This window comes from Chionomys nivalis, chromosome 19 (assembly GCF_950005125.1).
Source record: "Chionomys nivalis chromosome 19, mChiNiv1.1, whole genome shotgun sequence".
Classification (NCBI taxonomy): domain Eukaryota; kingdom Metazoa; phylum Chordata; class Mammalia; order Rodentia; family Cricetidae; genus Chionomys; species Chionomys nivalis.
Window position 1 is genome coordinate 62,985,887 of NC_080104.1, and position 12,786 is coordinate 62,998,672.

The window sequence follows — 12,786 nt, forward strand, 5'->3', positions numbered from 1 at the left end:
CTGCCCCCTCCAGTGCTTTTCATTACTTCTGGCTTCAAGGACAACAATGGAGTTCAAGCACAGCGGGCTTGGAATCCTGAGGTTGGAGGAAGCAGAAGGAGCTAGAGCACTGGGGACCCACAGGAGCACAGACAGAATTTCCAAACCTGCCTTCAGAACCTGCTCCACCTCTACAACCAGAGTCAGGGCGGTGAGTGACTTCTGGGTCGGGGGTCAAGACGCCTCATGCCCCCCCCCCCATGGTCCCGAATCTCCCCTGATCCCAGTTCGAGATTTCGCAGGAGGCTGTGGGTGTCTGAGTTTTGCTTTAGGTTTGGGGACTGTTCCTGCGGGTGGGCGGTATCCGGTTGGCCACTTTCAACTCTGATCGGATTCCTATCTCCAGACACAAATGATGAACTCACAGTTCTCATTTTGAGGAGTCCAAGAATAAGAAAATAAAAATGTACATTCCAAAAATAAGAATGTAGAAATAAAGAAATATAAAGTTATAAGTCTAGGGGAACAGACTGTCAGCAGCTTTCTCAGCAGATCAAGGATCAATCATTCACAGTGAGCTATTTTCTCGGGTGCTTGGGAAGAATCCATCAGCCTAGGTCATTCCATTTTACAACTGGCTGCTCATTCTATTTACAAGCCAGAGCTTCTCTCTGCAAACTGAGAGAAGTGTCCTGGCCATCCTCGATGAACTGAGTTAACCCTTAGGAGACAGAGATGCATGACCTCTGGGCTAGGCACTGTCTCTGTTATGGAAATTGGCACCATCATAGGGGAGGCATTGGGCTTCGGTATACACTGCCTGGAGGAACCAGGAGAGACGGTGACCCCGGTGCAAACACCTGGTTTGACTAATGAGCTCTGAGAATGGAGGCTGTAAAGTATGGCGGTCTGTATCTGAGTTTTACTTTGAGATAGTGTGAAAAACTTTCTGCTCTCTTCTAAGTTCCCGGCCTAAGAACCAATTATTCTGATTTATCAACCCTCGGATATTACTAGCAGTCCCTTTTCTAATTAATTGCTAAAGACACCAGCTTTCTTGCAATTAGTGACTTTCACTGTAATCTATTCTGAAACATATTTCATGATAGCTGCTTAGTTACCCATTGACATTAGAACCCACTCCCTTCTTAGGGTCTACTTTGACTGACCTACTACTTTGATCAGGGCAAGATCATAAAAATTCCTTTGTTCAGACCTAACACTTGGTGCCCCTACTATAAAAGGTGGGTTCAATTCTGTTTTTTTTAAAAGGTGGGTTCAAAAACTAGCCTTTTGCCACAGCCTAACAAATACCATCCCTGGCTGTGGTCTCTGCTAGCTGATAAGCTTCTCTGCCCCACGGTGTTTTGTTTTGTTTTGTTTTTTAATTTTTAAGCTTGCTTTTGGTTTTCCTAGGATCTGGTTTCTGGAATAAAGTTTGCTTCTAGTTTATTAGACTTGGGGATGTTCTCATCTTTGCGCGACCCCCCTGGACCCAACAATTGGAAACCTAGTTACTAGAGAAACCAATAGTTACACAGAGGTTCCAAGTACAACAGTTTGCAGGAATCGCTTCTACACCCTTCACAGGCCCCTGTGCTGAGGAAAATGTCTTCTTCCTGGCTCAAGCTGTTGGCGAGCACCATAGTTCTGGTCCAGACACAGGCTAGTGAGTAAGGGGTGGGGAGGACTCTGCGGGACAGAGTAGGGAACCTGGGGGCAGTACCCAGTAGCGTATCTTACTGCCCTAGCCCCTATCTCCCCTGTCGTCACCTGACACCCTGATCCGGGAGGAGGTCGGAGTCTCACCACCTACCGCCCCCAGGCTCGCACTCGCTGCGGTATTTCTACACCGCCTTGTCCCGGCCCGGCCTCGGGGAGCCCCGGTTCATCGTTGTTGGCTACGTGGACGACACGCAGTTCCTGCGCTTCGACAGCGACGTGAAAACTCCAAGAGTGGAACCGCGGGCACCATGGATGGAGCAGGAGGAGCCAGAGTATTGGGAGAGAGAGACATGGAAAGCCAGGAACACAGGGAAGAACTTCAAATTGAACCTCAAGACCCTGCTTGGCTACTACAATCAGAGTGACGACGGTGAGTGACCGCGGCCCCGATCACAGACACAACCCCTCCATCTCCCCTGAACAGGTTTGGGTCGTCTTCACCCGCTGAGCGACAGTTTCAGCCAAACTCCTGCCCAGACCCTCAAACCGGAAGGACCCCGCAGAATTTGGCTCAGGTTTCAGTTGCTCTTTTGATTCTGAAAGGTCAGGTTAAGGACAGATTGACAGCGGGCAGGGTGGCCGCAAGGTGGCGCTAACCACTGTGTCCCACCAGAACCTCACACTCTGCAGTGGATGTATGGCTGTGACATGGGTTCAGAGGGACACCTTCTCCGTGGGTACTGTCAGGAGACCTACGATGGCCGGGATTATATCTCCCTGAACGAGGACCTGCGCTCCTGGACCGCAACTGACACGGCCTCTCAGATCTCTAAGCGCAAGTCACAGGACACAGACGAGGCCGACCACCAGAGAGCATACCTGCAGGGCCCATGCATAGACTGGCTCCATAGATACCTGCAGCTGGGGAACGTGACCCTGCTGCGCTCAGGTACCTGGAGACCCTCGCTTTTCCTCAGTAGTGTGGGAGAAAGGCTTGGGCATCCTCAGAGGAAGAACACTGTCCAGCAGGCACCGGGCTAAGAAATAAGGACAGGGAGACTCCAGGCTGCTCTTCCCATTGGGAGACTAATCCTTTTACAGCAGGTCAGCCTTGAGGATGGCCCTGGACCCACAGGAGCTTTTTCTCTCAGGCCTCCTTCTGTGGTCACCCTGGGTGTCTCTGGAGTCTGACTCCAGCTTTTCTGAGTCTCCTGGACCTCACTCAGCTCAGGACCAGAATCCCTTCCCCTCCATCAGTCTGCAGAGCCCTGAAGCCTCCTACCCCAAACTGTCACTCACATCTTAGAGCATCCAAAAGAGCACCTGACCCCGGGGCCTGAGCTCTAGCTGGGGTCTACTAATATCAGGACACCCTAATCCTGTCCAGTTCTCCTGTCCATTCCCAGAATGGCCACATGGACACGGCTGAGTCCCCAGAAGAAAGCAAGATGTCTCATCTTTACAACTCTTTTCCTTAGACCCCCCAAAGGCACATTTGACCCATCATCCTGGACCTAAAGGTGATGTCACCCTGATGTGCTGGGCCCTGGGCTTCTATCCTGCTGACATCACCCTGACCTGGCAGAGGAAGAAGGAGGAACAGACTCAGGACATGGAACTGGTGGAGACCAGACCTTCTAGGGATGGAACCTTCCATAAGTGGGCAGCTGTAGTGGTGCCTTCTGGGGAGGAGCACAAATACACATGCCATGTGTACCATGAGGGGTTGCCTGAGCCCCTCACCCTCAGATGGGGTAAGGAGGGAGTGGGTGCACAGCTGGGGTCAGGGAAAGCTGGAGCCTTCTGCAGACCCTGAGCAGGGTCAGGGCTGAGAGCTGGGTCATGACCCTCACCTTCCCTTCCTGCCCATTCCTTCCCAGAGCCTCCTCATTCCATGGTCCCCATCATGGCAGTCATTGCTGTTCTGGTTCTCCTTGGAGCTGTGATCATTGTAGCTGTGGTTGCTGTTGTGAGGAAGAGGAAGAGAAACACAGGTAGGAAAGGGTTGGGTCTGAGTTCTCTCTCAGCCCCTTTTAGAAGTGTGCTCTGCTTCATTAATGGGAAACACATCCACACCCCTCGTTGCTCCTGTTTCTAACCTGGGTCTGTTGTCAGTTCTGGAAACATTCTTGGGTTGGAGTCTCTTCTGGTTTCTCACAGCTTTTCTTCTCACAGGTGGAAAAGTAATGGACTATGCTCATGTTTTAGGTAAGTTTGGGGAGCACTTACCCAGGTAGCTTCCCCTTGGGTTACTATTAGAGGGATTCTGGGCCAGGGTTCAGGGAGACAATTTTATGCCCAGGGCTCCCTTCAGTGAAAAGAGTCAGGACAAGCCGGGCGATGGTGGCGCACACCTTTAATCCCAGCATTCGGGAGGCAGAGGCAGGCGGATCTCTGTGAGTTCGAGACCAGCCTGGTCTACAGAGCTAGTTCCAGGACAGGCTCCAAAGCCACAAAGAAACCCTGTCTCGAAAAACCAAAAAAAAAAAAAAAAAAAAAAAAAAAAAAAAAAGAGTCAGGACAAAATTCCATGTCCTCAGAAATGGCTTTCAGGTATGAAGACTGAAGGAAGGTGGAGGTTGGGTTGGGAAGTATAGACTTTGGTCTTTTGGTTTCACTTCTTGCTGTGTTGTTGTGTCAGGTGACTTCCTGCTCCCATTGGCTCCAAGAGAACAGTCTAGAAGGCTCTATGAAGACAGTTACAAACTAACGACCATTCTTTGGCTCCCCCAAACTCCGAAGATGGGCATCCCTGTGCTTCTACTGCTGGCTGCTGCCCAGGGCTCCGCCCAGAAACAGACAGGTGAGTACTCGGTCCGGAGGGTTGCAGTCTCAGTGCCGAGGGGCGGGGTTCGCACCGGGGCAGCCGCTTTTCCCAGCCAGACCCTCCGGCCCCTGCTCCACCCTGCTCCCTGTTCCCATCCTGGAATGAGGGTCGGGGTATTACCTCGCGCTGCCCCCAGGCTCACACTCGCTGCGATATTTTGCCACCGCCATTTCCCGGCCCGGCCTCGGGGAGCCCCGGTTCATTGTCGTGGGATACGTGGACGACAGGAAGTTCATGAGCTTTGACAGCGACGCGGAGACCCCGAGGGCCAAGCCTTGCTTACCGTGGGCGGAACAGATGGGGTCGGAGTACTGGGAGGGCCAGACGCTGAAATTCAAGAAGGACACACAGAATTTTCGAAAGTGCCTTCAGAACATGCTCCACCGCTACAAACAGAGTCAGGACGGTGAGGTCAAGACCCCTCATGGCCCCAAAGATGGACCCGACTCAACCCTAATCCTAGTGTTTGAGATTCCGTAGGAGGCTTTAGGTGTCTTGACTTTTGCCTTAGGTTTGGGAAGTGTTTCTTTGGGTGGGCAGTATCGGTGTGGGCCCGACTGAGTACAGGACGGGGCGGGCCAGGTTCTCACACTATCCAGGACATGCATGGCTGCTACGTGGGACCAGATGGGTGTTTTCAGCGCGGACACTATCAGCATGCCTATGATGGCCGTGATTACATCACCCTGAATGAGGACCTGCGCTCCTGGACCGCAGGAGATAAAGTGGCGCAGAGCACTCAACGGGAGTGGGAGGAGGCTGGTGTGGCAGAGGAATACAAGGCTTACCTGGAGGGCGCATGCGTGGAAACACTCCACAGATTACTGGAGTACTGGAATAAAACTCTTCAACCCTCAGGTAAGTTGTGCGTGGAATAATCCTCTCTCTGCACCCTTGCTGGGGCCGTTTTCTCCTAATCAGGAAAGAAAAAGGAACAGCTAGAATAGAATATTCTTTCTCTCCTGCTCAGGATGGAGCAAGCCTTCTGGTTTTCTTGAGTCAGTATCATAGGGTGGCTCTCCCCTGGGCTCACCCTTCTTCCAGGGCAGTTCAGGGTCTGTTTCAGGATAAAGTGGGAAGGTGCCTGGAATGACCAGCAGCAGCCCCTGTGAGCTATGGCCTCTCTCAGGCCTGATTCCCTGCTGATTCCAGGGACACTGAGTCTCTGAGTCTTAGCCAGTCAGGAGCAGGAGTTCCTTTCTCAACAGGTGGTGAGATACCTGACTCTTTGCCCCAAATCCCAGAGATTGCCAAAGAAAAGATGATCTACATGGCTTCAGGAGGATTCTGCCCCTACCTGCACCCAGCTTTTCTGTCCCTTTCCAGGATTGATCACATAGGTTTCTGGAGTCCCCAGGAAGAATGCAAAATGCCCGATCTTTCCAACTCTTTCCCTCAGACCCTCCAGAGACACATGTGACTCATCATCCTGGATCTAAAGGTGATGTCACCCTGAGATGCTGGGCCCTGGGTTTCTATCCTGCCTTCATCACCCTGACCTGGCAGAGGGATGAGGAGGAACAGACTCAGGACATGGAGCTGGTGGAGACCAGACCTGCAGGGGATGGAACCTTCCAGAAGTGGGCATCTCTGGTGGTGCCTTCTGGGGAGGAGCACAAATACACATGCCATGTGTACCATGAGGTGCTGCCTGAGCCCCTCACTCTGAAATGGGGTAAGGAGGGAGTGGGTACAGAGCTGGGGTCAGAGAAAGCAGGAACCTTCTCATTCCCTGAGCAGGGTCAGGGCTGAGAGCTGGGGTCATGACCCTCACCTTCCCTTCCTGTCCTTCCCTTCCCAGAGCCTCCTCAGTCCACAGTCCCCATCATAGCAGGCATTGCTGTTCTGGTTCTTCTTGGAGTTGTGATCATTGGAGCTGTGGTCATTGGAGCTGTGGTGGCTGTTGTGAGGAAGAGGAGGAGAAACACAGGTAGGAAAGGGCAGGGTCTGAGTTCTCTCTCAGCTCCTTTTAGAAGAGTCTCTGTTTCATTAATGGGAAACACATCCACACCCCTCGTTGCTGCTGTCTCTAACCTGGGTCTGCTGTCAGTTCTGGAAGCTTCCTAGGGTTAGGGACTTCCCTGGTCTCTCACAGCTTTTCTTCTCACAGGTGGAACCGAAGGGAACTATGCTCTGACTCCAGGTAAGTGTGGGGTACAGGAGTGTTCCTGAGACCCTTGGAATGTGTTTGGAGCTGGTGGGGAGCTCAGCCAGCCCCTAGTTCCTCCAGCCATGAATGTGCCTTGTCCTTTCTTCTTCTGCAGCAGCGGCAGTGCTCTGAGCCCTGTCCTATCTCTGGAGGCCTGAAAAGGTGACACCCTGGGCTGTTGGGAACTGTGAATTTGCTTTTTTTTCCCTTTTTCTTTGTTGACATTTTGAGATAAGGTTTCTCTGTAGCTTTGGAGCCAGTCCTAAGACTTGCCAGGTAGCCCAGAATGGCCTTGAACTCACAGTTCTGCCTCCCAAGTGCTGGGCTTAAAAGCACGTGCCACCACCGCCAGACTGGAAACTGTGAACTTTCTAAATAAACTTTATATGCAATAACATGAGTTTTTCAAAACTAATACTTTGTTTAAACATCAAAATTTTAGGGGGCTGGAGAGATGGCTCAGTCGTTAAGAGCATTGCCTGCTCTTCCAAAGGTCCTGAGTTCAATTCCCGGCAACCATATTGTGGCTCACAACCATCTGTAATGATGTCTGGTGCCCTCTTCTGGCCTGCAGACAGACACACAGACAGAATATTGTATATATAATAAATAAATAAATAAATAAAATTAAAAAAAATAAAAAATTTACTACAATTTCATTATATACATTGCCATTTTGAACTTTGATTTCAAAAATTAAATTACCTTTAGTAACATACTATATTTTGTAAACAAAGATGGATTTGTATAAAGGCAAAAAAGAACTTTTTAATGGCAGATGATAATTTAAAAACACCACATAGGAATTCCATTAAATGTGCTGCTGGAGTGGCTATCTTTGACTCTTTCACTGGCTTCTGGGATCCTACTCCTCACACTTGGCCCTTGCCCAGCTTTGACACATGGAGAGGTGCTTAGCCTTACTGCAACTTGATATGCCATGTTTCATTGATACTCGTGGGTGACCTGCCCTTTCCTGGATGGAGATAGAAGAGATAGAAGGGGAGAAGTCTGGGGGAGGGTGATATCTGGGGTGGATGGGGGGAGGGAATGATGGAAAGGGACAGTGGGGGGAGACTATGGCTGGGATGTGAAATAAATAAATGAATTTAAAAAAATGTGATGCTGGTGTAATGGGAATTCCCTGGTTTTCTTTACCTGGCTTGTAAACATGAATGTCAAATTTATGGAGTGTATCATCAGCCAAGAATTTTGTTAACTCATGTATATTTACAGCTTCTATAAAGAACTTATATAAAGTAAAACAATAATAAGTAACTATCCTAAGCAAGATAGTTTTGCTCATTTCATCTGATGTTTGCTAAAAGAATAATAAATAATAAATGTGTTAAATAAAAAAGAGCTTTATTATATAGATGCTGTCAAGAAATACTCTTACGTCTGATTCTTACATCTTTTGTTGTCCCAAGTTTTACGTTTTTTTTTTTCCCAAAAAAAAAATTTTTTTTTAAAGAAAATAGCTGGGCTGGAGAGATGACTCAGTGGTTAAGAGCATTGCCTGCTCTTCCAGAGGGCCTGAGTTCAATTTCCAGCAACCACATGGTGGCTCACAACCATCTGTAATGAGGTCTGGTGCCCTCTTCTGGCCTGCAGACAGACACACAGACAGAACATTGTATACATAATAAATAAATATTAAAAAAAAAAAAAAAGAAAATAGCTGAGATTCCTTCCGACTCACAAGATGCTGAAGTAACTTTGGGTTTAGTTTGGGTTTTTACGGGTTCAGCTCTGCCCTTAAAGAGGTGAGATTAATTCCTCCTCTGGGTTGTTCAGGACTTACTGTCTCCTGATGGAGGGAGAATTGGGGATGGGCTGGGATCTGGGTTTGAATATTGAGCATATTACACATCCTGCCCTCACCCCTATGGCTGGCTCTAAGCAAGTTATCTGTTGTGCCAAGAGACCGAGGGGGCTGGAGAGATGGCTCAGAGGTTAAGAGCACTGGCTGCTCTTCCCTAGGTCCTGAGTTCAATTCCCAGCAATTACATCCATCTGTAATGGATGTAATTACATCTGTAATGGGATCTGGTGCCCTCTTCTGGCCGACATGCAGACAGAACAATTGTATACAAAAAAAAAAAAAAAAAGCAAGACCTAGGTAAGTAGGGACAATCCAGGAGACAGCCAGCAGGAACCTGATCCCTTTCCAGCTGCCCTATGAGGAAGCCATATCTCATGTGACCCCAGCTCTCCTGAAGCCTTGAGACAACACAGCAAGATGACAACTGAACTGTGACCTGGGAGAGGTCATGAGCCAGGGTCTCTTGGGGTCTCACACTGTAGGAAGTAATGAATGGTTGGTGTCTCCAAACAACCAGACACTGAGCTTGGCTGGTCTGGTAAGGGCAACAGATAATTGAGAAGTGGAATTCTCCCACAACCCTCCCAACCCTCCTGAGGAGTTCGAGGACTCTGAGCTGAAGCCCCAGCTTTCAAAGATCAAAGACGGGGAATTATCCGGCCTTTCCATTCGTCCTAAGCTATTCGCTTCTCCAGCTCCTAACCTGGGTCAGTCTCCTAACCGGACACTGATGACAACTTGGTGGCTCTCACTCCCCATTGAGTGGCGGGATCCCGGAGAACCAACCACCGGTTATAAAATTCACGCAGACAGCGGAACTCAGAGTCGCCCCAGATCTGAGATGGGGGCGATGGCACCGCGCACGCTGCTCCTGCTGCTGGCGGCCGCCCTGGCCCCGACCCAGACGCGCGCGGGGTCGGGAGGGAACCGGGCTCTGCGGGGAGGGCGGGGGCGGCACCGGGGAAGCCGCGTCCCCGCGTGGCCCAGCCGGACCCTCCCGCCCCTTCTCCACCCGCGCCTGCCGGTGTCCCGGGAGGAAGTCGGGGTCTCACCGCGCGCCATCCCCAGGCTCGCACTCCGTGCTGTATTTCTCCTGCCTGAGCCCCTCACCCTGAGATGGGGTAAGGAGGGAGTGGGTACGCGGACCTGGGGTCAGGGAAAGCTGGAGCCTTCAGCAGACCCTGATCAGGATCAGGGCTGAGAGCTGGGTCATGACCCTCACCTTCAGGTCCTGTCCTTCCCTTCCCAGAGCCTCCTCAGTCCATGGTCCCCATCATGGCAGGCATTGCTGGTCTGGTTCTCCTTGGAGCTGTGATCATTGGAGCTGTGGTGGCTGTTGTGAGGAAGAGGAGGAGAAACACAGGTAGGAAAGGGCAGGATCTGAGTTCTCTCTCAGCTCCTTCTAGAAGTGTGCTCTGCCTCATTAATGGGAAACACATCCACATCCCTCGGTGCTGCTGTCTCTAACCTGGGTCTGCTGTCAGTTCTGGAAACATTCTTGGGCTGGAGTTTTTTCTGGTTTCTCACAGATTTTCTTCTCACAGGTAGAAAAGGAGGAGACTGTGTTCATGTTTTAGGTAAGTTAGGGGAACAGGATTATCCCTGAGACCCTTGGGATGGAGTTGAGCTGGTGGGGAGCCCAGCCAGCTCCTAATTCCTCCTCCTGCCACATTCTCTCAGTCTTCTGAATGTGCCTTGTCCTTTCTTCTTCCACAGGCAGCAACAGTGTCCAGAGCTCTGTCTTGTCTCTGGAGGCTTGAAAAGGTGACACCCTGGGGGCCTGGGGTTGGGGTGAGGCAGGAGGAGAGGACTGGGTCCCAGGGATTCTCAGGATTCAGACATTTGAACAAGTCACAGCAGGCCTTTGAGATGTCTTTATATTGACTGTTCATGACTCTTAGTTCCTAGTTTCAGACTGCTTCCTCATGGGGACATGTTCTTACTCAAGAATCAACAAATGTCTGAAGCTGTCTGCTTTCTCCTTTCTCCAGTGGGAACAATGTGAAGAACTGGGGAGCCCACCTCAGCCCCGCATACCCGGATCCCATGTCTGCACTGCCCTGTGCTCCCTTCCCAGCCAACTTCCTTGTCCAGCCAGGCAGGAGGTCACATCCCCATCCTGTCACCTCCATGCTGCCTAGAGCTGCAGCCCCCGACCTCCCCACTGAAAATAAGAATATGAATGTGAACTTGATTCTTCATGACCTTGTTCTGAGAGACTGGCAGATCAAATTGAAGGAGAGAATTCTGTGTTTCTTTCTTTTTTTTTTTTTTTTGGTTTTTCGAGACAGGGTTTCTCTGTGGTTTTGGAGCCTGTCCTGGAACTAGCTCTTGTAGACCAGGCTGGTCTCGAACTCACAGAGATCCGCCTGCCTCTGCCTCCCAAGTGCTGGGATTAAAGGCGTGCGCCACCACCGCCGGGCTGAAGGAGAGAATTCTGAAAGTGTGAATTCAAAGTTCTGGATAAATCCAGACCCCTCTAGCAGAAAAAATAGAGCCAAAAATCTAAGCAGGGAGAGAAGCATCAAAAACCTAGATTAACCAGTTCAGTGACTCTGTTGCAGGAACTAGCTGAAGATAAAGTTAGATTATAATCTTGAGAAACAGGGAGTTACCCCCTTGTGATTATCACTGCTATTTTCGAATTTTCCAATGACGCCCTCCCTACCCCCTTTGGATTACTGTGTTTGGTTTCTTCCCTTAAACACCCCTTCTCCCAGCTACTTGGGGTCTAACTCTCTACCCCTGCATGAGTTTTGGCCCCAGTGCACTGGTTCCTGTCCTGTCAATAAACCTCGTGTGATTGCAGCAAGGACGGTCTCTCATGAGTTCTTGGGTGGTCGTGTTATCCCAAGACTTGAGTGAGAGTCTCCCCACTCTGGAGGTCTTTCATTTGGGGGCTCGTCCCGGGATTGGCGACCACCCTTGTCTCCAAAGACCCACTTGGAGGTGAGACATTGTCTGTGTGTCTGTGTCTTTGTGTTTCTTTACCAGCTGAATTCAGGTGCAGGTTCTGTATTTTTGGGTTTATAGTCATGTCTGTGCCTTTGTGTTTTCATGCCAGCTGAATTCAGGTTCTGTACAGGTTCTGTATTTTCGGATTTGGTTTTTCAGTTGCTCACGTCTTGGGAGGAGACAGAGGGAGTGATTAGCAGACATGCTAGATCACCAACTGCTGCCCCGGGAGACATCCCGGGAGGTGAGAAGAGACCCAGGGATGCCTGGGAGATTCCCATCTGGGTGCTGGTAAGGATATGGAAGTTCTCCTAGATTGGAGGAACTGTATGCCCTCTTTGCTGTCTGTATTTCTGGAATGGTTTTGTCTGTCTTGGTGGAGACGGACATTTGTTTGTGTGTCTTGTGTGTCTTCGGTCTTTGGTCTTTTGTTTTATCTTACTTGTGACTTTGACGATTGGGACAGCTGTGACGTTGACTCTGGATCAGTGGTTTTGTCTTTCTAAGTTTTGTTAGTCTTTGTCTGTGTGTCTTTGGTCTCTGTTTTGTCTTAAGCATATGTAGCAAGTTCAGTTATCTGGTGAGATACGCGGTGGCGTTTCTCAGTTCCGTGGTATGACACGAGTGACGTGGTCAGTTCTCTGTAGAGACTGCGTGGATAGCGGTCTCATTTCGATAGCGGGGCAGGTCACACCCGCGAAGCAGCTTGAAGCTGTGTCTTTGGTTTGTTTGGTGCCGTTGTCCTGTATGTCTGTGTAATGTGTGTTGTGCTTTTGTCCTGATTTAGACTGATGCTGACGAACTCAAATCATGACTTCTTTTGACTTTGATATTGTGACCACTTACAAGACTTCAGAGATAGGGCCATAAGCATAGGGGTATATTTCATTAAAAAAGTCAGCCTCGGCCCCAAGCACGTGGCTGCGGGGCAGCATGCTTGTATGGATGCCTGGGCTATTCAGCTTTGCTGTTACAAGGTATCAAGGCTGCCAGACAGATGTACCTCAATAGGATTTCCAACACTAAGCAAAAAAATCTGAGGGTAATCGCTATGGCCTAAAGAGGTTAACAATCTTTTTTCCCCAGTGCTGCATACCACCCTGCTCCCCACCCTCCTGTGCTGATGGACAAGTTCCCTCCACCTGCCCTGAGAGCTGCACGCCTCAAACCTCTCATCAAAGCTGACCAAAGCTTGTCTCCGTGGGTGAAGAACTCTTTCAGATCCTATGGTTTATAAGTATTATAAGTATCTGTCATCATTTATAGGAACTGGTTACAAATTATTGTTGGTTAATGTTAAAAAAATACCCATTGCTGGTCTCAAATGTTTCACACTGGTACAGGATTTTATGTGCTGTTGTTTACAAATTATTGTTGGTTAGTGTT

At 49.8% G+C, this 12,786-nt stretch overlaps 2 protein-coding genes across 3 annotated transcripts in view; both read left to right on the forward strand.

Annotated features, from left to right (window-relative positions):
- LOC130890461 (uncharacterized) lies at positions 1–7,619 on the forward strand. 2 transcript variants are annotated; one of them, XM_057794378.1, is made up of 13 exons: positions 1–190; positions 1,570–1,648; positions 1,805–2,074; positions 2,318–2,593; positions 3,123–3,398; positions 3,525–3,638; positions 4,286–4,447; positions 4,608–4,877; positions 5,054–5,329; positions 5,871–6,146; positions 6,273–6,401; positions 6,582–6,614; positions 6,702–7,619. In XM_057794378.1, exons 1-13 carry the CDS (start codon positions 47–49, stop codon positions 6,776–6,778), a joined length of 2,382 nt encoding a protein of 793 aa, XP_057650361.1. In that variant the 5' UTR covers positions 1–46; the 3' UTR covers positions 6,779–7,619. The 2 variants fall into 2 exon arrangements, with proteins under 2 accessions (XP_057650361.1, XP_057650362.1); XM_057794379.1 differs by having other exon boundaries at positions 6,736–7,619.
- A 1,667-nt stretch (positions 7,620–9,286) lies between these two features.
- The window catches only part of LOC130890474 (H-2 class I histocompatibility antigen, Q10 alpha chain-like), a 136,809-nt gene continuing 133,309 nt past the window's right edge, over positions 9,287–12,786 (forward strand). The window contains exon 1 of the mRNA XM_057794409.1: positions 9,287–9,353. Within this exon, the coding sequence (XP_057650392.1) occupies positions 9,287–9,353 (67 nt within the window). The remainder of the gene's footprint in view (positions 9,354–12,786) is intronic.